Genomic DNA, 23525 nt, shown 5'->3' on the forward strand with positions numbered 1-23525 from the left:
CGTTGAAGCCTTGAAATTTTTAAGGGGGCTTTGTGTTCAATTAATGGGAAAAATGCATCAGCAACTTTAGGAAACTGCAGTCATCAGCCGAAGCTGCACTAGTATACATCAAATTTACCAAAGGCCAATGCTCTGACAGCACTGCCCTTACCTCTGTTTAAACGGGAGGTTTAGCGTTCAAGACTTGAAATTTTCAAGGTTGGCTTTGTGTTCAATTAACGGAAAAAAACGCATCAGCAACTTTGGGCAACTGCAGAAAGTTAACTTCAAAAAATCAGTAACTTTGTGTTCAATTAACGGGAAAAAAAATTCATCAATAACTTTGTGTTCAATTGCATAAGCAGTAAGCTGTTTATCTTCTTGCGAAAATCAAGCTTCTTTTTCTTCTAAACAATAAACATAGAGGATTGTGAAAATACAAGCCAACAATATTAGGCAGACTTTCTGTTTTCTAGTAGACTTGTTTTTTCAGATTCTCACTTGTGGAATAATTATCACGCGTTGAAACTTCTACAGGAATTTAGCTACATGTATTATTTGTACAGGAGAAGTAAGTTTTTCTTCTTTCATAGTTGCCAAGAACAATGACATTCCTCAATTGGTCAAAACATTAAATGTTTTTAGTTTTGAGTTAACGTAGCTTTTCATGAATGTAATACCAGTGACCTTAGGGTTATAACAACTTCTCCTGTATAATATCTACGAATATTTCACTAAATTTTTATGAACTGAGAAACCTCGGCTGAGTACCTGAGGTCCTCAAACCTATTTTCATCTATCTTTGTAACATTTTCATAAATAAACAATTGTTTCCTCTATAAATAACCAACTCCGCTGAAGTACCCGAGCACAACAATGACAAAGCCACTGGTGCCTTTCATATTCATGTTCATGTTCATGTTCATGCTCATGCCATGCTTATCTTGTCCTACTCATCACAAACAATCTCTTCTCCGGTTCAAATCTTCCTTACTTGATATCTACAACTCATCTTATATTGACTTGGATTCATGGAACTCCAGTTCTGATTGTTGTACTTGGAACAGAGTTGTTTGCAGTTTGCATTCGCGTGACGTACAGCTCTGCACCTTGATGGTCTCCCTACTATAGGCTACTATATTATAGTGAATTCTAACATCTTGGACCCCATTTACGGCATTAAATCTTTAAAGCTACTTAATATCTCCGACAGTGGGATACAAGGGAAAGTTTCGGGCAAAGGGTTGGCTAATCTCACAGAACTAGTTCACCTTGATGAGTCGAAATGTCTTGAATGGTTCGATTCCACCACAACTTTTTGACTTGAGGTTTCTGCAGTTTCTTGATTTGAGTAGAAATTCATTGAATGGTGGTTTAAGTAGTGAAGTTGCCAATCTTGTAAATTTGAAGTCGTTGAAGTTGGATTATAATTCTCTTGAAGGAAATATACCCTCACAGATTGGAAATCTGACAAAGTTGCAGCAGTTTTCTATGAGCCAGAACAAACTTTCAGGTGGGATTCCGGAATTAATTCTCAATTTGAAGGGGTTGGAAATGTTGGATTTGAGGAATAACTTGTCAGGAATGGAGATTCCTAGCGAGATTGGAAGGTTGTCCAACATTTCTACTTTGGCACTGAGCAAGAACAGATTCACAGGTGTAATCCCACCATCTATACGCAACCTGAGCAAACTAGAAACACTTCTGGTGGAAGATAATATGCTCTCTGGAATCATCCCCTTCATGTTATTTGACATGGAGAGTTTGAAGAATTTGAATATTGGAGGAAACAAGATGATTTGGAACAACAGTGTAAAAATAGTTCCCAAGTGTATGCTTTCTCAACTCTCTCTCAAATCTTGCACAATTGTCGGAAACATTCCAGAATGGATTTCTACTCAAAAGAATCTTGATTTTTTAGATCTTAGTGACAATCAGCTCACAGGAAGATTCCCACTTTGGCTTGCTGAAATGGTAGTTAAAATGATACAGTTATCAGACAACAAGCTTACTGGTTTGATCCCATCTCGCCTTTTTCAGTCACTGAATTTATAGCTTTTCGCTCTGTCTCGGAACAATTTTTCAGGGATGTTGCCAAAAAATATTAGTGATGCCAATAAGAACTTATGCTTTCTGGAAATAAATTTTCAGGGCCCGTCCCGAAATCCATTGCAGATCTTCCTGAACTATCACTACTGGACTTGTCGAGTAACAAACTGTCTGGCAACACATTTCAAGTTTTTAATCCTGTTGGCTTTCTTTATTATGTCGATCTCTCTTCTAATGAACTATCAGGTGAGATTCCTGTGTCATTTTCTAGACATACAAATTTTCTTGCACTAGGGAAAAATAAGTTTTCTGGAAACTTGCCTCGGAACCTCACAATTATGGAACGTCTCGAATATCTTGATCTCCATGACAACAACATAACTGGTGGTTTCCCAGAATTTCTCTATCAAATATCTAACCTTCAAATTTTAAGTCTACGTAACAAAACTCTACATGGCTCACTACCATCCAACACATTCTCAAACCAGAGTAGCATCCGAATTCTTGATCTCTCGAATAACAATCTTGTTGGCAGTATCCCTTCAGAGTTAGGAAATTCAAAGGGAGTCTTTGGAACCCCCAGTACAACTGGCTTTGCTGTTAATAACTTGAAAGTGAATTGGAATGAGGCTACTGTTTCATCATTCAGTGGCTTGGTCACCTTCACAATCAAAATCAATGACTTACTGGTAAACTGGAAGAACTCTATACAAGGTCTTTCAAGTCATAGCCGAGAAATATATTCTTTGCTCGACTTGTCAATGAATAAGCTGTCAGGTGAAATTCCAGCCTCCTTCGGAAATCTTAAGGGACTGAAGCAACTTAACATCTCCAACAATAGACTCACTGGATCCATACCACAAAGTTTAGGGTATCTAGAGAGTATAGAGACCTTGGACCTATCAAACAACAACATTTCTGGATCAATTCCACAATCTTTTACAAATCTAAAGCAGATATCAGTCTTAGATGTCAGTAACAACAAGCTAAGTGGTAGAATTCCACGGAGTACTCAAATGGATACAATGACTGATCTGAGTTTCGCTAACAACAGTGGATTATGCGGGATGTTTATCAGCGTGAAATGTTCAGAAGATGAGCCAACACCAGAACCAGATGATGCACAAGAAGAGGATGATGATGGTGAACTAGAGCCGTGGTTCTCGTGGACAGGAGTGTGGATTGGATTCCCAATTGGTTTCATTTCATCAGGTTTGACAGCATTGGTCAACGGGTACTTTGTTCAACCAAAACCAGAGTACCACTAGATTCACTATATGCACGGATGAATGCAGCTTGTATTGTTGCACTTAATTAAAGCCCTTAGAAACACTGTGAGTTGTATTAGAGAAATGATATTTGATGCATCACTGGAACCACAAATGAAGTTGACACCCTACTTTATGGAATGCCAACTTTTGGCACCCCAAGTTGGCACCCGATACCAACTCATTTGGCACCCCAATGGCATCGCTCAACTCCAGTGGAGTGCTAACAAGGGTGCCAAGTCACATCATGCCATGTGACATTGACACCTCTCTTGACACACTTCATTGAAGTTGCTCTAAGTGCCATGCACGCACTTCTTTATACTCAGAGACAAACATGCATTCATAATTTTGCATAACTTCATATGTATACATTTAATTTTCAGTTTCATAGTAGCATTTATACCAAACAGACAGGTCATTTGCAATTTTATTTCAGTTCTTGCAGAATTGTAGATTTCCATTACACATCAAGAATAAATTTTCAATCTTCACATTCTCAATTCTCATATACCGGGTCTTCCACGACAATGACCCGCAACTTTAGACAGGAAAAGGTCTTCGCTTATCTCAGTTGACTCACTCATTCACTCGGAGACTTAAAAGCTAAAGGTGAAGATTTTAGACTACAACTTAACAACCATTCAATATTACTACTATTAGCAATGGAGGGATATATTAGCTCTTTTTATGACTATAAAAAAGAATAGGATTTTTATCATCCTTATTAAAGGGAGTACAATGTGCATTTCTTCATTACAATAACCAACTTTGCTTCTCAAAAGTAGTAAAGAAACGCAACCATGTGCAGCACACGAAGCAAACTAGTGGTGTCTTTTATTTTCATGCTCACCTCATGCTTATCTTGCCCTGTGCATCGGAAACAATCCCTTCTCCACTTCAAATCCACCTTGCTTAATGCCTTCAACACCTCAGACTCATCGTTTCTTGGTTGGGAGTCATGGAACTCCACTTCTGATTGTTGTACTTGGACTAGAGTTGTTTGCGATTCACATTCGCGTGACATAGTAGCTCTCCACCTAGACAATCTCCCTACTCCATATCAATACTATAAACCTATCAATTCAAGTATTTTAGACCCCATTTATGGCATTCGATCCTTGTTGCTTCTTAATATTTCTCATAACTGGATAACAGGGGAAATTTCGGGGAACGGATTGGCTAATCTTACCAAACTAATTCACCTTGACATGAGTTTGAACAAATTAAGTGGCACAATTCCACCAAAACTTTTCCACTTGAGGTTTCTGCAGTTTCTTGATTTATCTACTAATTCATTAAAGGGTGGTTTAAGTAGTGAAGTTGGCAAGCTTGGAAACCTGAGGACATTAAAGTTGGAAGAGAATATGCTTGATGGATATATTCCGGTTCAGATTGGAAATCTCACAAAGTTGCAGCACTTTTCTATCAAGCACAACAAATTTTCGGGTCGAATTCCAGATTCAGTTGGGAAGTTGAAGGGATTGGAATATTTTGATTTGAGGAATAATTATTTACGGAAGCAAATTCCAAGTACGATCGGAAACTTGAGCAAATTAGAAACACTTCTCCTGGAAGATAATACGCTTTCAGGAGCAATCCCTTCCTGTTTATTTGAAATCGAGAGTCTCAAGATATTGAATCTTGGAGGAAACACATTAATTTGGAATAACAAAGTCAAAATAGTTCCAAAATGCATGCTTTCTCAACTCTCTCTCAAATCATGTAAAGTTTCTGGAGACATTCCGGAATGGATTTCCAATCAAAAGAATCTTGATATTCTTGAACTGAGTGATAATCAGCTCACAGGAAAATTCCCACTTTGGCTTGCAAAGATGGAAATCCGAAGTATATTACTTTCTCGTAACAAGCTCACTGGTTCAATTCCGCCCCGCCTTTTTCAATCTAGAAGTTTATCAATTTTGGCTCTCTCGAGAAACAATTTCTCAGGGGAGTTGCCAGAAAATATTGGCAATGCTAGAAAGATAAAGATACTTCTGCTTTCTAGAAACAATTTTTCAGGGGCCATCCCGAAATCCATAGCAGATATCTCTCAACTAGTGCTACTGGACTTGTCAAGAAACCGATTCTCTGGAAACACATTCCCAGGTTTTGATCCTGATGGCTCACTCTTTTATGTTGATTTGTCCTCAAATGAACTGTCAGGTGACATTCCCGCATCATTTTGCAGAGGAACCGGTATTGTTGCAATAGGGGAAAACAGGTTCTCTGGCAAGTTGCCTAGGGACCTAACAAATATGGAAAACCTTGAATATCTTGATCTCCATGACAACAACATTACTGGTAATATCCCGGAATTTCTCTCTCAAATGTCTTCCCTTCAAGTTCTTAGTGCACGTAAAAACTCTCTACATGGCTCACTTCCGCCCAGAATTTTCTCCAATGAAAGTAGCCTCCAAATTATTGATCTGTCAAGTAACTATCTTGTCGGAAGGATCCCTTCAGAATTGGGAAGTCTAGGGGGAATGAACGGAGGCTATGTTGATTTTGTAGCTCGCGAGATATTTGAGAATGAAATGGAACTGAATTGGATTGAGGCTACAATTACATTATTCGGTGGCATTTTTACATTTACACTGGAATTCAATGACCTAATAGTGAACTGGAAGAATGCTATGCAAGGTCTCTCAAGTCATAACCGACATATCTATTCTTTGCTAGACTTGTCAAACAATAAGCTGTCAGGCGATATTCCACCTTCAGTAGGAAAGCTCAAGTCACTGAAGCTGCTGAATATCTCCAACAATGGACTCTCTGGATACATACCACAAAGTTTCGGGGACCTAGAAAGTATAGAGACCTTAGACCTGTCAAACAACAGTATATCTGGTACAATTCCACAATCATTTAGGAAGCTAAAACAACTATCTGTATTAGATGTGAGCAACAATAAACTAAGTGGTAAAATCCCACAGGGCGGACAAATGGACACAATGAATGATCCGAGTTATTTTACCAACAATAGTGGATTATGTGGGATGCAAATCAGGGTAAAATGTCCAGGAGATGAGCCAACACCAGACGATGCACAAGAAGAAGAGGATGATGATAGTGAACAAGAACCATGGTTCTTGTGGACAGGAGTGTGGATTGGATTCCCAATTGGTTTCATTTCATCAGGTTTGACAGCATTGGTCAGCGGGTACTTTGTTCAACCAAAACCAAAGTACCACTCGATTCACTATAGGCACGGATGAATGCAGCTTGTATAGCACTTAATTAAAGTACTTAGAAACATTGTGCGTTGTAACTAACAACATTATAGTGTCGTTTGTTATTCTGTTCTTTTCTCGTTTTTCTCAACTCTCTTTTTCTGCACATCCTAATATTATTTCATTGTTAACATGAATGCTCGATTGTCTGACTCTATTGATACTGACTGTTTTTCGAGTGACGTTACAGCCCTGTGCCTTGACCATCTCCCTACTCCACAGTACTATATTGCACTGAATTTAACTATCTTAAACCCCATCTATCAAATCAGATCCTTAATTCAATTTTGATATCTCCTCCTCCTCTAATTCAATATATGGGGAATTTGGAGTAAAGGCAGTGGCCAAGTCATTAGGCCTGATAAAAATTTCTTGCAACCCTAGTCAAAGACTATAAGGACTTCAGTTAAGTTCAAAGAGAACTCATCACCTCAACTTTTTCCTTCACTAATGTTTGAAATAACCTTGTGGTTTGGACTATAAATAACCAGCTCCAAGAAAATGAAGAAGCACAAACAATGGCCAAGCCACTAGCACTGATAAAAATACTTGTGCCTTTCATTTTCATGATCATTCCATGCTTATCTTGTCCTGCTCAGGATCTGGGAAATTTCCTACATTATACATTTTTTAAGTTTAGAATTACAAGCTTCAGTACTTCACAAGAACGAGTACAAGTTGCACAACAATGGCCAAGCCACTGAGAATGATCAAAATGTTTGTGTATTTCATTTTCATGCAGGTGCCATGCTTATTTTGTCCAGCTTATCAAAAACAATCCCTTCTCTACTTCAAATCCTCATTTCTCGATAACAGCTCGAAATCGTCTTCCTTTGGCTTGCAGTCACGGGACTCCATTTTTTATTGTCGCAACTTGCAAATGGACTAGCGTTGTTTATAGTTTGTATTCACGTGATATAACAGCTCCGCACCTTGGCGAACTTCTAAATTCCGTCTGCGTAAATTCAAACATCTCGGGACCCATTTATGGCGTTAAATCCTATAATTTCATAAAACCTTGACATGGGTTGGAATAACTTTAATTTCAGGCAGTTTCTTAATATCTCCTATAATAATATGCATGGAGAAATTACGGGCAACGTGTCTGCTGATCTCACCAACATGAGTTGGAATAGATTTAATTGCTCAATTTTTGCACAATTTACCACATGAGGTTTTTGGAGTTTCTTGATCTAAATGGGATTTGTCAGTGGGAGATTTGAGTAGTAAAATTGGAAATTGTGAATACAATATTAATACATATAAATCAAATAAGTGTGTGCGTGAGTAAACGAAATCAAACAGAGAAAGGAAGAATATAACCAAATGGAAATCCTCGAGTCCAGTTGAAACTGTCTCCTTAAACTTATTTCGCCTCTCACCGTATGTTCGAGTCGATAGCCTCCCAGAATAAAACGAGATACCAGTATAATCGATAGATCGAATATACTCTCAGCGAACTTGAACTAAGCCCGAGAACTATCACCGGAATATTGGAAAAATTTAAGACTAAGGAGACCGAGAATGAAAGAGAGGACTCTTATTCCCTTGACTCAATAATACTGATGCCCTAAGACTCTATTTATAAAGAGAGGCTTGAAAGTACTTATTTTTCTTTTCGATGTGGTACAGGGTATTTATAAGAAAAACTAAGGAATAGGTTTGTGCTACTCTCGATGTGGTACAAAACCACTTTTCATATTAAAAGGTAAAACTTTGGAACATCAGTTCTCATTCACCTTTTACTCATTTTGAGCGTGTAAATATGCGTTGGAATCCCCTCGAAGAGGAGAATATGTTCCAATAAATACACACCACTAACACATAATGTGTCTCACTCATATTGAGTCTCAAAATGATTCACAACTTAGTCTAAAATACTAAGTTTGTCCAACAATCCCCCACAAATGAGATTGATGGTCCAGTAGCACGTACCACATAGACTGACAGACGCGGAGCTTGACTTGGTGATAATTCCGGCGGTCAGATATAGCATACGATAGGTAGAGAATGCTCCTTGAACCTTCGCTCGAATAAGTATATCGACTTTACTGGTAGACAGTATGACGCGATGTCCTTGAACTGTTCGACCGTTTGTGTAAACGATGACATACTCATCACTATATCTTTCCTGACTCATTCAGTTCTCATGATTATGTCCATTTTGGCCATGGAACATCGTCCTGGTTCTGCAGGAGTTTTTAAAGAATTGTGCCTCGCAAATCTCCTTTAAAGCGGCCCCACTTCTCTCCCACATAGGTGATCTTTATCTTATAGAGTAACCCGCGTTTACTCAACTGAATTCCATGCGTTCACTCCTGAACTCCATGTATTCATCAAAGATCATTAAAAAGCTCAAAGCTTAACCTCGTACCTTACGGGTCTCACTGTTTCCTCATCATAGGAACAGGCCAGGGGTTACCCCCACAGTGATTTGGTCATCATGATTTAGTTGTCCCATTGAACCAAATTCTTGGGATCTCCAGTCAGCAATGGTTGGGTGTCCACCATGATGCCGTTAAGCAATAGGCTTAAGGCCCATCCCTCTCGATGATTTCTCAACCACTTCTTTTGATAACCCTTTGATTAGTGGATCCGCGATATTATCTTTTGACGGTATATAGTCAATAGTGATAATTCCGGTTGAGATCAATTGTCTAATGGAACTGTGTCGTCGTCGTATATGACGAGACTTTCCATTATACATCGTGCTCTGCGCTCTGCCAATAGCGGATTGACTATCACAATGAATCCCTATTGCAGTTACAGGCTTTGGCCATCTTGGAATATCCTCCAGAAACTGACGTAGATATTCAGCCTCTTCGGCGCATTTATCTAGTGCCACAAACTCAGCTTCCATCGTGGAATGAGTTATCACCGTTTGTTTTGAGGATTTCCATGATATTGCCGCTCCAGCTAATGTAAACACATAGCCGCTCGTAGACTTAAGTGCTTTCTTGCTAGATATCCAATTTGCGTCAGTATATCCTTCTAATACTGCTGGGTATCTGCCATAATGCAGTCCATAGTCTCGACTTCCCCTCAAGTACCTTAGTACCCTTATGATCGCTTTCCAATGATCAGCTCCCGGATTACTCGTAAACCTACTCAACTTGCTAATTGAGTATGCAATGTCTGGTCTTGTACAACTCATGAGGTACATCAGACTACCAATTATCCTCGAGTATTTCAATTGGGAAACAGCTACACCTTTGTTCTTGGATAGGTGCAAAGTCATATCCACAGGTGTCCTAGCTTTCTCAAAGTCATCCTTAAGAAACTTCTCAGGGATCTTGTCAATATAATGTGGTTGACTTAATGCGAGACCCTCTGATGTTCTAGAAATTTGAATTCCCAGAATTACATTTGCTAGTCCCATGTCTTTCATGTCGAATCTTGATTTCAACATGTCCTTGGTAGATTTGATCACTTTATCATTGCTTCCGGCAATAAGTAGATCATCTACATATAGCGTCATCATGACATAGCCACTCTCGTTATCCTTGTAATAGGCACAGCTATCACATTTATTGATTTTGAAGCCATTAGCCAGCACGACCTCGTCAAATTTTTCATGTCATTTCATAGGCGCTTGCTTCAAACCATACAATGATTTCACCAATCTACAAACTTTCCTTTCTTGTCCAGGGACAACAAACCCTTCGGGTTGTTCCATATAGATTTCCTTATCTATGTCCCCATTTAGGAAGGTTGTTTTCACATCCATTTGATGTACAATTAGATTACGCATTGCAGCAATAGCAAACATCATCCTTATGGACGTTATTCTCGTTACAGGAGAATATGTATCAAAATATTCAAGGCCTTTTTGTTGCTTGTATCCTTTAATCACAAGTCTGGCCTTATACTTATCAATAGTGCCATCAGTTTTCAACTTCTTCTTGAAAACCCACTTGCTACCTAATGGTTTGTAACCAATTGGCAAGTCCACTAGTTCCAAAGTATGATTCTGCATAATTGAATCAACTTCATTCTTAATGGCCTCTTTCCACATAGGTCCATCAGGTGAGGTAACCGCCTCCTTATAGGTTTTTGGGTCACCTTCTTCGAGCAAATAGGTCATAAAATCAGACCCATAGGATTTCTCCGTTCGTTGTCTTTTGCTCCTTCTCACTACCCCCACATTTTCGTCTTCACTTTCGTCACTCTCATTATCGTCATCTACAGACTCATGAGATCGTTTAGACGTCGTAGGTTGTTGGTTTCCTGGATTACAGGGAAACATCGTCTCAAAGAATGAGGCATTCCTTGATTCCATAATGGTATTCTTTTGAATATCAGGAATCTTGGATTCATGAACAAGAAACCGATATGCAGTACTATATGGAGGATATCCGATGAAAATACAATCCACAGTCTTAGGACCTATCTTCACCTTCTTCGGTGTAGGGATCAGTACCTTTGCAAGGCACCCCCACACTTTCAGGTATTGATAACTTGGTTTCTTTTTCTTCCATATTTCATAAGGACTTACATCCTTATTCTTGCGCATCGTAATATTTAAAATATTATTTGCGCTTAAGATGGCTTCTCCCCACATCGATTGTGGAAGCCCAGAGCTTAACAGCATCGCATTCATCATTTCTTTCAGAGTGCGATTCTTCCTTTCAGCCACACCATTTGACTGAGTGGAGTATGGTGCAGTGACCTCATGGATTATACCATGTTGTGAACATAATTCTCCAAATGGTTCAACATATTCACCTCCACGATCACTTCGTATCGCTTTGATTTTCTCAGTCTGTTGTGTCTCAACTTCTTCTTTATAGATTTTAAATTTATCTATAGCTTCGTCTTTGCTTTTCAACAAATATACATAGCAGTATTTTGTACAATCATCAATGAATGTAGTAAAATACTTGTTTTCTCCTCTTGTTGGAATGAATTTTAAATCACATATGTCGCTATGTATTAGGTCTAGCACTTTGGTGTTCCTTTCCACACGTTTAAATGATGATCTCGTTAATTTTGCCTCAACACAAGTCTCACACTTATGTTTTGAATCGATAGTAAGTTTAGGTATGTATTCTTTTGCACTTAAACATCGTAAAGTGTCATAATTTACATGTCCTAATCTAGCATGCCATAAATTAGGAGACTCAAGCAAGTAAGCAGAAGAATTCTTCATTTCATTAACGTCCTTAACGGACATTACATTGAGCTTAAAAAGCCCATCGGTTAAATAACCATTGCCTACAAACATACCACTCTTAGACAAAATTACTTTATCTGACTCTATTACAAAACGAAAGCCATGCTTACTCAACAGAGAACCAGACACAAGGTTCTTGCGAATATCAGGCACATAAAGTACATTCTTCAAAGTCAAATTCTTCCCAGAGGTCATCTTCAGGATCACCGTGCCTTCACCCTCAATGGTAGAAGTTGCTGAATTCCCCATGTAGAGCTTCTCACCAGCATCAGAAGCTTTGAGGCTAGAGAAAATCGCCTTATCTGAGCAAACATGCCTAGTAGCACCAGTATCAATCCACCATTCACGTGGATTAGAACCGACCAGGTTCACTTCAGAGACCGTAGCACAGAGGTCTATATCACCCATATCCTTGGAGATATTCTCTACCATGTTTGCTTCTTTCTTCTTGTTGGGCTTCTTGGGCTTCTTGCAGTCAGAAGACCTATGACCAACTTTATCACAGTTGTAGCACTTCCCCTGAAATTTCGACTTCGAAATCCCTCCTTTGGGTGCCAGCTTTGCCCCTTTACTAGAATTAGTCTTCTTGGGCTTGGAGCTTTGAGCGTGCTCCACCATGTTTGCCTTCTCAGTGGCAACATTAACTTTCTTCTCGGACCCTCTGTTGTCTTCTTCAATACGAAGTCTAACAATAAGATCCTCCATAGACATCTCCTTTCGCTTGTGCTTAAGGTAGTTCTTAAAATCTTTCCATCCAAGTGGAAGCTTTTCAATAACATCAGCAACTTGGAAAGACTCACTTATGACCATTCCCTCAGCATGAATGTCATGAATGATCACCTGCAGTTCCTGCACCTGACTGACCACAGTCTTAGAGTCTGCCATCTTATAATCAAGAAAGCGGCCAACAATCCACTTTTTTGCCCCAACGTCCTCGGTTTTATACTTATGGTCAAGTGACTCCCATAAGACCTTAGCTGTTGGCTTCGCGCTGTATACGTTATACAACGAGTCAGACAAATAATTTAACACATAGTTCCGACAGATGTAGTCGGAGTGCTTCCAAGCATCAGCAGCATACACAGTCTGCATGTTACTCTCAGCAGTGAGCAACGGTGGTTCCTCCTTAAGGAAGCGATCCATATGCAACGTGGTCAGATAAAAGTGCATCTTTTGTTGCCAACGTTTGAAGTTCGTTTCGTTGAACTTCTCAGGTTTTTCAGCATGTGCAGCAGGCACAGTTGGCATAACAGGTGCAGCAGGCACCACAGGTGGAATAGATGGTACGTGCGTCTGTACTACAGGTGTATGCACACCAGTAGGCACCGCAGGTATGATCGGAGGAGTGAATCCTGCCGATATCTGTCCAAGAGGAACACTAAACTTCCAATGACAGTGTGTCCCACATGCACATGTCCCGAAGGCATATGTCCAACAGGCGTTTGACCCCCATCAGATCGTACGATCCGTGCGTTAGGGTTAATCGGCTGCTGGTGAACCTCATCAGATCCAGTGATCTGTACGTTGGGATCAGCCGTCATGTTCATCGAATCGTTCACAGTTTGGTTCTCCATCGATCTGTTACTCAACAAACAAGCAGATACAGATGTATCAGTCACAGATGTATATAAAAAAATAGCTTTAAGATTGTGAATACAATCTGCGATTAATACATATAAATCAAATAAGTGTGTGCGTGAGTAAACGAAATCAAACAGAGAAACGAAGAATATAACCAAATGGAAATCCTCGAGTCCAGTTGAAACTGTCTTCTTAAAGTTATTTCGCCTCTCACCGTATGTGCGAGTCGATAGCCTCCCAGGATAAAACGAGATACCAGTATAATCGATAGATCGAATATACTCTCAGCGAACTTGAACTAAGCCCGAGAACTATCACCGGAATATTGGAAAAATTTTAGACTAAGGAGACCGAGAATAAAAGAGAGGACTCTTATTTCCTTGACTTAATAATACTGATGCCCTAAGACTCTATTTATAAAGAGAGACTTGAAAGAACTTGTTTTTCTTTTCGATGTGGTACATGGTATTTATAAGAAAAACTAAGGAATAAGTTTGTGCTACTCTCGATGTGGTACAAAACCACTTTTCATATTAAAAGGTAAAACTTTGGAACATCAGTTCTCATTCACCTTTTACTCATTTTGAGCGTGTAAATATGCGTTGGAATCCCCTCGAAGAGGAGAATATGTTCCAATAAATACACACCACTAACACATAACATAATGTGTCTCACTCATATTGAGTCTCAAAATGATTCACAACTTAGTCTAAAATATTAAGTTTGTCCAACAGAAATTTGTAAAGCTGAGGCAATTTTCTATCAGCCAGAACAAAGTTTAGGGTCCAATTCAAGATTCAATTCTTCAATTAAAGGGATTAGAAAGATTGGATTTGAGGAATAATGATTTACAGATGCATATTCCGAATGAGATTGGAACCTTGTCCGACATTTTCACTTTGGTATTGAGCGAAAACAGTTTTAAAGGTGTAATTCTACTATCAATACAAAACTTGAGCACATTTGAAACATTGCACCTGCAAGATAATATCCTTTCCCGAGAAATCCCCTCCTGGTTATTTGACATTAAGAGTCTCAAGAATTTGTATCTTGGAGGAAACAGTTTGATTTGGAATAACTATGTCAAAATAGTTCCTTAGTGTAATCTTTCTCAACTGTCTCTCAAATCATATCAAATTTCCACAGGCATTCCAGAATGGATTTCAACTCAAAAGAATCTTGATATTCTCGAATTGAATGACAATCACCTCATAGAAAAATTTCCACCTTGGCTTGTGAGATGAATTTTGGAAGCATACTACTGTCACGTAACAAACTTATTGGTTCAATACCGTCTCGCCTTTTTCAGTCTCCAAGTTTATCAGTTCTGACTCTTTCAAGAAATAATTTTTCAGGGGAGTTGCCAGAAAAAAAAGGCGATGTTAAAAAGATCAAGTTACTTTTGCTTTCTGGAAACAATTTATCAGGGCTCATCCCGAAGTCCATTAATGCTACTCGACTTGTCAAAATTTAGATTTTCTGGAAACACATTCCCAGTTTATGATCCTGATTGCTCACTATTTTATGTTGATCTATCTTCTAATGAATTAACGGGTGACATTCATGTGTCATTTTGTACCATAACTGATATTCTTGCACTAGGGGAAAATCAGTTCTCTGGCAACTTGCCTAGGAACCTAACAAAAATTTGAAATACCTTGAATATCTTGATCTCCATAACAACAGTATTACTGGTGATTTCCCAGAATTCATTTCCCAGATATCCACCCTTCAAGTCTATGTAACAACTGTCTACATGGCTCGCTCATATCCAACTCATTCTCCAACAGAAACAGCCTCCAAATTCTTGATAGTTACAATCTTGTTGGGAAACATCCTTCAGAGTTGGGAAATCTAGAGGGAATGACAGGAATTGGTGCTAATTGTTTAATTAGCAATGTATCGATAATATATATGTGTCCTGGATCGAGGCTAAGATTTCATTAGGAAGCTAAATCAGCTCTCTGTGCTAGACGTGAGTAACAACAAGCTAAGTGGTGAAATCCCACGGAGTACACGACTAGATACTATGAATGATCTGAGCTTTGCTAACAACAGTGGATTTTGTGGGAAGTTTATCAGCGTCAAGTGTCCAGAAGATGAGCCGACAACAGATGATGCACAGGAAGAAGAGAATGGTGATGGCGAACAAGAGCCATGGTGCGGATTCGGGCCAACTGGGACACATGCCCCATAGAACAAAAAAATAGCGTTTTTAATTAAATTTGTAAGGTATAAATATACATATTTTTTAAAGTGCCCTTACTAAAAAGGTTAAGCATCCGTGTAATGCTAGTAAATCTTACTTAGTAGGAGTCATATTTAGTTTTATTTATAGTGATATGTAAGGTTGTTCAAAAAATTCGAAAAATACGATATTTGTTCGAAAAATCCGCATCCGTATCCGAGAAAAAGCGGATATTATCCGTATCCGAGAAAAAGCGGATATTATCCGTATTCGAGATATTCGAATCTGAAACTAAATACATTTATGATATTTAAATTACATAAATATATAATTATATATAATTTAAAATTTATTTTTTTAGTTAATAGTGTGTGTAAATGTATTAAATAATACGTTTATACAAATTTTATATAATTGTACACATACTTTATATATATAAATATATTATTTATATTTAATCATAGAAAATGTTTTATAATCATCGTCAAAATATGGAGAATAAGGCACATTTCTTATAAATATTATTATAAAAATGAATTCTAATATTTTAGGATATTTTATTGTATGTCAACTCCAACAACATTTCTTATAAGTATATCCTAATAATATTTTATTGATATATTCAAACTCTAGTTATGCATTTGATATGGAGAAAGAGAGAATTGAATTTTTTATTATTAAAATGAAGGTAAGGATTCACTAGGGGTTCCTTAGAGCTAATCCAATAGGTGCCTTATATGATGTCCTAAATCAAAATTTAGGGCATTTGACAAGAAAAGTAGTTCCAACAGTGTCCTAGTGATGCCTTATATCATTAGGACAACCTCTTTGTGCCTTATTTTTAAGTCACTTCTCTCATTGTCCTATTTTATATTTTATTATATATTATTGTACACTCTCTCTTTCCCTCTCTACTATATATTGTACTTTAATAATGAAAGTAAACTTTTAAGAATAAAATATTAAATATATAATGAGAATAAGGTACATTGTTGGAGTTGAAGTAAGATAAATATGTCCAAAGTTACTAGGACATAATATTTTATATTATATTTAAGCCTTCAACTAAGATATTGTTGGACTTACTCTTATAAATAAGGCATGAGGGGAGGATGCTAACTTTTTAAGGAAGCATTAGGATGCTATTGGAGCTCTATTTTATACAATATTCCCTAAATTTGAGTTTAGGATCTTAAATAGCTAACTTGTTGGAGTTGCTCTTGGATCACTAGAAGTCCTTTGGATGTTAAGTTATTACATTGCATACGCTTTTTCTTTGTTCGGAAATAAAAACATTGTGAGTTTGTAATTACAAATTCAGCAGATACCGGTAGATTATGAGGTGCAATACCAATAACCCATTACAATCCGTTCCAAAACCTTTTATAGATAGAGACACTCGCACCTATGACCCAATAAACAATATGAAGACCTTTGAAACATAGTTTTTCATTACATATTTATTATTGCGATTTATATTTTGTTTTTTGAAAAAGGAAGAAATTAAATGTCTATTGTTATTAAAATAACTATAATATAACTAGCTCAAAGAGTATAAGAAAGAGGGAGAACAAAGAATTGTATTATCATTTTATTGTGTATCTCAATCTTACACAAATGGCTCTATATATAGGCCTGTAAATTAAGTTACAAAGATAGTGAAAAGCCAAAAGTTTGGCTATTAATGAAGGAATACAAAATGTGGGAAAACACAAGAGTCATCTAAACTATACATAACACTCCCCCTTGGATGACACGTACTTACATCATGCCTCGTTAAAACCTTTACTAGAAAAAACCCGGTGGGAAAAACCCTAGTGAAGGAAAAAGAGTACATGTGTTGTACATAGTTTAAAATGATGTCTCCCCCTCATTTTAACATAACTACAAGATGTCTCGAAATTTGCGCATTCCAATCTTGTGTACTAACTTCTCAAAAGAAGATGTTGGAAGTGCTTTTGTAAACAAATCTGCTGGATTTTCACATGAGCGAATTTGATAAACATTAATATCTCCCCTCTGCTGAAGTTCGTGAGTGAAGAAGAATTTTAGATCAATGTGCTTTGTTCGATCTCCTTTAATGTAGCCTTCCTTGGTCTGAGTGATACATGCTTCATTATCTTCGAAAAGAACAGTAGGGGTTCCTTTATTAACTGAAAGACCACATGATTCTCGAATATGATGGACTAGAGATCTTAACCATACACACTCTCGACTTGTTTCATGAAGTGCTAACAACTCAGCATGATTCGAAGAAGTTGCTACAAGAGTCTGTTTTGTAAATCGCCAAGATATTGCAGTCTCACCATATGTGAATATATAACATGTTTGTGATCTTCCTTTGTGTGGATCCGATCGATATCCTGCATCTGCATAACCAACTAATTCCACTCTTGAGTCTTTAGAATAAAATTAACCCATATCCATTGTTCCTCGAAGATATCTAAATATTTATTTCACACCAGTCCAATGTCTTCGAGTTGGAGCAGAACTATGTCTTGCCAAAAGGTTAACTGAAAATGCAATATCAGGACGTGTACAATTGGCAAGATACATTAGTGCACCAATGGCACTAAGATATGATACTTCAGGACCAAGAAGTTCTTCTCCCTTTTCTCTTGGGCGGAATGGATCCTTATTCTTTTCTAATGATCGTACAACCATGGGTGTACTCATAGGATATGCCTTATCCATAATAAATCGTTTAAAAATCTTTTCAATATATGAATATTGGTGGACAAAAATTCCCTTAGATAAATGTTCAACTTGAAAACCAAGGCAGAGTTTTGTTTTACCCAAGTCCTTCATTTCAAACTCTCTTTTCAAATATTCAATCGTTTCATGAAGTTCATCTGGGGTTCCAATGATGTCTAAATCATCAACATATACTGCAATGATAGTAAACCCCAATTTTGTCCTTTTAATAAAAACACATGGACATATTACATTATTAGTGTATCCATCTTTTAAAAGATATTCACTGAGACGATTGTACCACATACGACCCGACTGTTTCAATCCGTATAATGATCACTGTAATTTAATTGAGTAAATCTCTCGGGGTCTTGAACTATATGCTTCAGGAATTTTTAATCCATCAGGGATCTTCATGTAAATGTCACTACCGAGTGACCCATATAAGTAGGCAGTCACAACATCCATTAAATTCATTCGGAGCCTTCTAGAATTGACAAACTTATTAAAAATCTGAATGTTGTTGCATCCATTACCGGGGAATAAGTTTCTTCGTAATCGATTCCCGGTCTTTGTGAGAAGCCTTGAGCAACAAGGCGTGCCTTGTATCTCACAATTTCATTTTTCTCATTTCTTTTACGCACAAATATCCACCTATATCCAACGGGTTTTACACCTACAGGTGTTTGGACAATAGGTCCAAAAACTTGGCGTTTTTCAAGTGATTTCAGTTCGGCTTCAATAGCTTCTTTCCACTTTGGCCAATCATTTCTTATTTTACATTCATAGATCGATCTAGGCTCATGATCCTCGATTTCCTCAGAAATGTCAAGTGCAGCTGCGTATGCAAATATATCATCCATGACAATTTCTTTTCTGTTCCACCTCTTTCCTGAAATGACATAATTTATCGAGATCTCTTCATTGTCAACAATTTCAGGTGTTTGATCATCCTTAGAAGACGTCTCTTCAGTGATCAATTCTGTGATGTCATTTGATGTACCAACTTCCTTATCAAGTTTCCTTGTTTTTTTTGGAGTTTTATCCTTGGATCCAATAGGTCTACCACGCTTCTGGCATGCTTTAGACTCATTTGCTAGCATGATTTTATTATCTTCTTCAGGAAGTTTAATTTTACAAGGAACATTAACAGCTGGTATATGTGACTTTGTCACATTCTTGACATCAGTAAATGTATCAGGAAATCTATTTGTGACTTCTTGTAGGTGGATAATCTTTTGAACTTGAAGTTCACATTGATTTGTACGAGGATCAAAATGAGACAGGGATGCTGCATTCCAAAAAATTTCTTGATTTTCTTTTTCAAATTTTATCTTATCTCCCCCTAATGCAGGAAAAACTGTCTCATCAAATTGACAATCGGCAAACCTTGCCTTAAATAAATCACCAGTCACGGGCTCCAAATATTTAATAATTGAGGGAGATTCAAACCCAACATATACCCCTGATCTTCTTTGGGGTCCCATTTTTGTTCATTGGGGAGGGGATATCGGAACATAAACTGCACACCCAAAAACTCTTAAATGAGAGATATTCGGTTCTGTACCATTTACAAGTTGCACAAAGGAATATTGATGATAAGAGGTCGGTCGTAACCGAACTAAAGAAGCCGCATGTAAAATCGCATGTCCCCAAGTAGAATTTGGTAAATTTATTTTCATAAGTAAAGGTCTAGCAATCAGTTGTAGCCTTTTGATGAAAGATTCGGCCAGACCATTTTGAGTGTGTACGTGGGCAACAGAATATTCCACTTCAATCCCAATTGACATACAATAATTATGTTTGATATATTTGATAATATCATGTCTAATATAATTTATGTTTAGTTTTCAGATCTTACTTAAACAGGACAAATCAGTACTTAACTGAAATCAGTACTTATACTGAAGTCAAAACTTAAGTCATCAGTACTTAAGGTTCAGAAGATATCTATCAGAAGATAATATCAGGACTTAAAGGAAACATTCAGATAAGAAAAGCAGTTGATTTACAGGAAGAGAAGATCGAGACAAAATATAAGAAGAGATATGCATGAAGATGGAATTCTATGAAGAATAGAATACTTGGAAGAAAAGATATCTGATTGATATATTTTAGGAAGCAGAATTATATTTCATATCAATTAGCGATTATCTTGTAACTGTGTAGTATATAAACACAGATATAGGGTTTACACTATAAGTGTTATCATTATCGAGAAGATTATTCATTGTAACCCTAGCAGCTCTCGTGATATTTGTTCATCACTGAGAGAGGACAGTTCCATACTGTAACAGAGTTTATTGTTTTGAATAAAGTTTGTTTTCTGTTACTTGAGTTATTAAAGTTCGATTTGATTATGCTATACACTGTATTCACCCCCCTCTACAGTGTGTGTGACCTAACAAATCATTAAAAGATTGGGATGTAAATTCCCCTGCATTGTCCAATCTTATTTTCTTTGTATTATGATCAGGGAATTATGCTCTTAACCGAATTATTTGAGCAAGGAGTCGTGTAAAAACAACGTTACGAGTGGACAATAAACTAACATGCGACCATTGTGTTGATGCATCAATGAGTACCATAAAGTACTGAAATGGCCCACTAGATGGGGTAATTGGTCCACATATATCTCCTTGTATTCGCTCCAAAAAGTTTGGGCATTCAATTGAAACTTTCACAGGAGATGGTCTAGTTATCAATTTTCCTTGAAAACAAGCAATACAAGGGACATCTTTAGATAAAGGAACAATTTTGTTCTTGAGAGGATGTCCATTTGAGTTTTCTATAATTCTTCGCATCATTATTGAACCCGTATGGCCTAAACGATCATGTCACATCATGAAATTAGTTGGGTCCTCTAATTTCTTGTTCACCACCCTATATGATTCAACTGGATTTATGAAGGTGTAATACAATCCAGATTTATATGAGGGGAGCTTTTCAATTAACTGCTTTACCCCTGAGACAACTGATGTGATATATAAAAATTCTTCATCATTTGCATTTGTTGTCTCTATGTGATATTAGCTTTAGCTAACTTCAGATGCGAAAAATATTTTTGATTTTTTAGAATTGTGTGTGTTGTTGCACTATTTGCTAAGCAAAGTGATTTCTCATCTTTTATGACATATGATGAGAGGTTGCTGGCCATGCTTTTCATACAAAAATAAAGAAAAATTAGAAATAAAACATCTCATAACTTTCCATAGATTTGAAATTAAGCAACATCTTAAAAACCCAGACAAAAGAGAGTTTATAGTTCATCCGTAAATACATAAACATTTAATAAAATAAAGCAAGGCCTTTTATTTAATTGGCATCATCACCGCCAAATTTGGCCACCTCCATATTGTCATCTTCAAAGAAACCAGACACTTCCATGTAAGTAGAGTTGGGTGGATCAATTTGATTATCTCCACCAAGGGGAGTTTCAAGCTGGGAAAGACCCAGAGGATCATGTTGCTCAGTAAAATTAGTCTCAACACCTTTTAAAGAAGCTTGGTAGAGATCAACAAGGTGTTTGGAGGTACGACAGATTTTACTCCAGTGCCCTTTCATTTCACAACGATGACAAATGCTTTCAACCCTTTGACCCATCATATTTCCCTTAGGCTTTTCCTCATTCTTTGTCCACTTCTGGTGGTGAGGCTTCTTTTTAAAATTTGAGAAGTTTCGATATTTATGACCTCGACCATGCCCAAAACCACGTCCACGGGCATGTCCACGACCTCGTCTAAAACCACGTCCTCGTTCTCGTCCACGTCCAAAATCATTATTAGTAACAGCATTCACTTCAGGGAATGGTGTTGAACCAGTTGGACGAGCTTGATGATTTTTCATCAAAAGTTCATTATTTTGCTCAGCAAGAAGCAAGACAGAAATAAGTTCAGTATATTTCGTGAACCCCCGTTCATGATATTGCTGCTGCAGGAGCATATTATTGGCATGAAAAGTGGAATAAGTCTTTTCCAGCATATCTTTATCGATTACATTTTCACCGCATAATTTCAGTTGAGAAGTGATTTTGAACATTGCTGAATTATACTCGCTTACGCTTTTATAATCTTGCAAGTGCAAGTGTATCCAATCATAGCGAGCCTTAGGGAGTATCACAGTTTTTTGATGATCATGTCTCTCTTTTAGATCATTCCAAAGGTTTAACCGATCCTTAACAGTCAAGTATTCAGTTTTCAAGCCTTCATAAAGGTGATGTCGAAGGAATATCATGGCTTTTGCCTGTTCTTGCTCAGTTTTCACATTTCCTTCCTTTATGGTGTCTCCAAGACCCATAGCATTAAGGTGGATTTCAGCATCAAGAATCCACGTTAAATAATTATTGCCGGTGATATCAAGTGCGTTGAATTCAAGTTTCGTGAGATTTGACATTTTTCTTACTACAAAATATAATTAAGATAAATATTAATTCACGAAAACAAACACATATAATCAAGAAAACACATTCAAACACGCACTATATGCACAAATTAATAAAAATTTGACAACTATATGCGTGTATAAGTTAAACAAATAAACATGCGTGTCAATTATGAAGCATAAAGTATAATGCATGGCAAAAGCTACGTATAAAATATATTATGCATGAAGAATAAAAATTTGAATACGCCTAAATATAATGCAATAATTTATTTGCGACAAGATTGGAAATAAAAGCGATAGAAAACGTAGTTATCACATACACAAAATGACTACAGTTAATACACAAATATTTGAACAAATTATGATACTCTATGCTTACTCTATGCTTACTGTTTTTAATATGATGCAATGTTTTCCTACTTATATATTTTTGTAATCATTATATTAGTGCTAGTGCCTACATAAGCTAGCATGTCAAGTCAAAATAATCTACTGGGTCCATGAACTAGACTAACGAAACTTAATATATCATGTCATTAGCCGCGATTAGAATACTTGTAGCCATGCTTTCATTTAAATTTAGAGAAAAAAAGATAAGCATCCGGGATTAAAATTTCTTAATAACAAACATGACCTAAATATTATTAAATCTCAAATAAAAGTAAATGTCTCCTGTTAGATATATTTGTGATGCCATGGCTAATATGATTTGTGTCTAGTTTTCAGATCTTACTTAACATGACAAATCAATACTTAACTGGAAATCAGCACTTATACTAAAGACAGAACTTAAGATATCAGAAGATATTTATCAGGAGATAATATCAGGACTTAAGGAGACTTTCAGATAAGGCAGGCGGCTGATTGAAAGGAAAGAAGATCGAGACTAAGACAGAAAGAAATATGCATGAAGAAGGAATTCTATGAAGAATAGACTACTTGAAAGAAAAGATAACTAGTTGATATATTTTAGGAAG

General features: G+C 37.1%; 2 protein-coding genes and 1 pseudogene across 2 annotated transcripts; 2 read left to right on the forward strand and 1 right to left on the reverse strand.

The window, feature by feature from the left end:
* Positions 1-528: 528 nt before the first annotated feature.
* LOC141713610 (receptor-like protein 46) lies at positions 529-3701 on the forward strand (annotated as a pseudogene).
* A 126-nt stretch (positions 3702-3827) lies between these two features.
* Positions 3828-6629, forward strand: LOC141673848 (receptor-like protein 46). The gene has a single exon (XM_074480579.1). It carries the CDS (start codon positions 4100-4102, stop codon positions 6512-6514), a length of 2415 nt encoding a protein of 804 aa, XP_074336680.1. The 5' UTR covers positions 3828-4099; the 3' UTR covers positions 6515-6629.
* A 14851-nt stretch (positions 6630-21480) lies between these two features.
* On the reverse strand, positions 21481-22557 carry LOC141713627 (uncharacterized). Its single transcript, XM_074517130.1, has one exon. It carries the CDS (start codon positions 22555-22557, stop codon positions 21481-21483), a length of 1077 nt encoding a protein of 358 aa, XP_074373231.1.
* Between the last annotated feature and the right edge of the window lie 968 nt (positions 22558-23525).

Source organism: Apium graveolens, chromosome 1 (assembly GCF_009905375.1).
Source record: "Apium graveolens cultivar Ventura chromosome 1, ASM990537v1, whole genome shotgun sequence".
Classification (NCBI taxonomy): Eukaryota; Viridiplantae; Streptophyta; class Magnoliopsida; order Apiales; family Apiaceae; genus Apium; species Apium graveolens.